This window comes from Polistes canadensis, unplaced genomic scaffold (genome assembly GCF_001313835.1).
Source record: "Polistes canadensis isolate GaletaPanama2010 unplaced genomic scaffold, ASM131383v1 scaffold_15, whole genome shotgun sequence".
Taxonomy (NCBI): Eukaryota; Metazoa; Arthropoda; class Insecta; order Hymenoptera; family Vespidae; genus Polistes; species Polistes canadensis.
Genome location: NW_014569562.1, coordinates 1,445,959 through 1,447,557, shown reverse-complemented (window position 1 = coordinate 1,447,557; position 1,599 = coordinate 1,445,959). Strand labels below are relative to the sequence as shown.

The 1,599-nt window shown below is 32.1% G+C and overlaps 1 protein-coding gene across 1 annotated transcript in view; it reads left to right on the top strand.

Moving 5' to 3' along the window:
• Positions 1 to 1,567, top strand: part of LOC106793559 (laminin subunit alpha-1-like) — a gene marked incomplete in the record, with an annotated part of 2,302 nt that extends 735 nt beyond the window's left edge. Inside the window, 3 exon segments of the mRNA XM_014760593.1 lie at positions 84 to 507; positions 601 to 969; positions 1,297 to 1,567. Coding sequence (XP_014616079.1) covers positions 93 to 507; positions 601 to 969; positions 1,297 to 1,439 — 927 coding nt within the window.
• Between the last annotated feature and the right edge of the window lie 32 nt (positions 1,568 to 1,599).

Genomic DNA, 1,599 nt, shown 5'->3' with positions numbered 1-1,599 from the left:
AAAAAAAAAGAAAATAAATAAATCATTAAAACACAAGCACCATAATTTTTCTTATTTTTAATTTGCAGGGACTTAGATTGAAACATTATCTAATGGTCATAATCAAAGATAGTCAATTGCTACTTCTCGTTAAATGCAAACAAAAGAAAGAAATTTTATTCAAGACCCCATTCAACGATGGAAATTGGCACCACGTTGTACTGAGTCACGATGAAAGAAGATTAACCCTAATCGTTGATACTCAAACGCCTCGTACAATCAAAGTACCTCGAAAAATAGGTTTAGCACCGATGATGTATATCGGTGGATTACCAGAAAGTGGTACACCATTACCCGAACAAGTTGTCGTCAAATTGGAAACACTGAAAGGTTGTATCAGAGGTTTGAGAGTTAATGGAAATATTTACGATATGGTTGGTTCTACCAGTCGTGCTTACAACGTTGGCCAATGTTTTCCTAGCGTTGAAAGTGGCGCTTACTTTCAAGACGAGGCTTACGCGATTTACAGTAAATTTCAATTAACTCCTAATTATTAGAAAAAACCATTGAATCGTTCAAAGATTTATTTTAATAAAATCTAAAATGTTTATACTTTTTCAGAAAAAAATTTTGAACTAGGAGCCGTGTTAGAATTGCAATTAGAATTCAGAACGTCGGAATTGTCGGGGGTCTTGCTTTCGATAACTGCACCTAGTGGTTCTCCATCATTGTCCTTGGAACTGAACAATGGTAAAGTTATAATGTCCGGTGATTTGGGTGACAGTAATCCGTTATACGTTGAACAACGATTCCCAAGCCCTTATGCTATCTGTGACAATCGTTGGCACCGGATTCAAGCTGTTTACAATGACGAAGAATTAGCTTTGAAGGTTGATGATCTTGATCAAAAATATGGTTTACCTACTAACGTTAATTATCATTTTATGGAGTCCACTACTTTGGGTCCACTTTACATCGGTGGCTTACCAGGTAATAACAAATTATTTTCCTTTTAATCGATTAAATCAAATTATGCATAAATGAACCAAACGCCAGTTTTTAATAAATTCAAGTATTGCTTTTATTTGTTAAAAAAAAAGTAACACGTGCGCATTATATTTGTATTTCAATTAATTCATTAAAATACTAAACGTTTTCTTGTTTTCGCAATGATAAATGCAATAACAAATGAAACTCAAAATAGAAAAAAAACATAAACGAACTCGCACTTGGTTTGTTAAAATGCATAATGGGGTTTTAATCGTTTGTCATTAAATTATTACAAACATTTAAAAATATATTTATAAATATTTTAAGCATCTGCTATGAAAGGAACGTTATTAACGCGAGATCATTTCAATGGGTGCATAAGAAACGTAATGATAGGAGGAGAAAGACGTGATTGGACGGATATGGCCGAGCTGCATAACATACACTTGAGTTCATGCCCAATAGAATGATGCAAATAATCAATAAGTGCATCGAAACAATCCAAAGACTGTTACGCGCTACATAGTGTGACGAACTTTTAATTAAGAATTTTATTTTATTTTTTTTTTATTTTTTTTTTTTTAATATAAAATAATAGTAATAAGAATAATAAGAGTACTAATAATAATA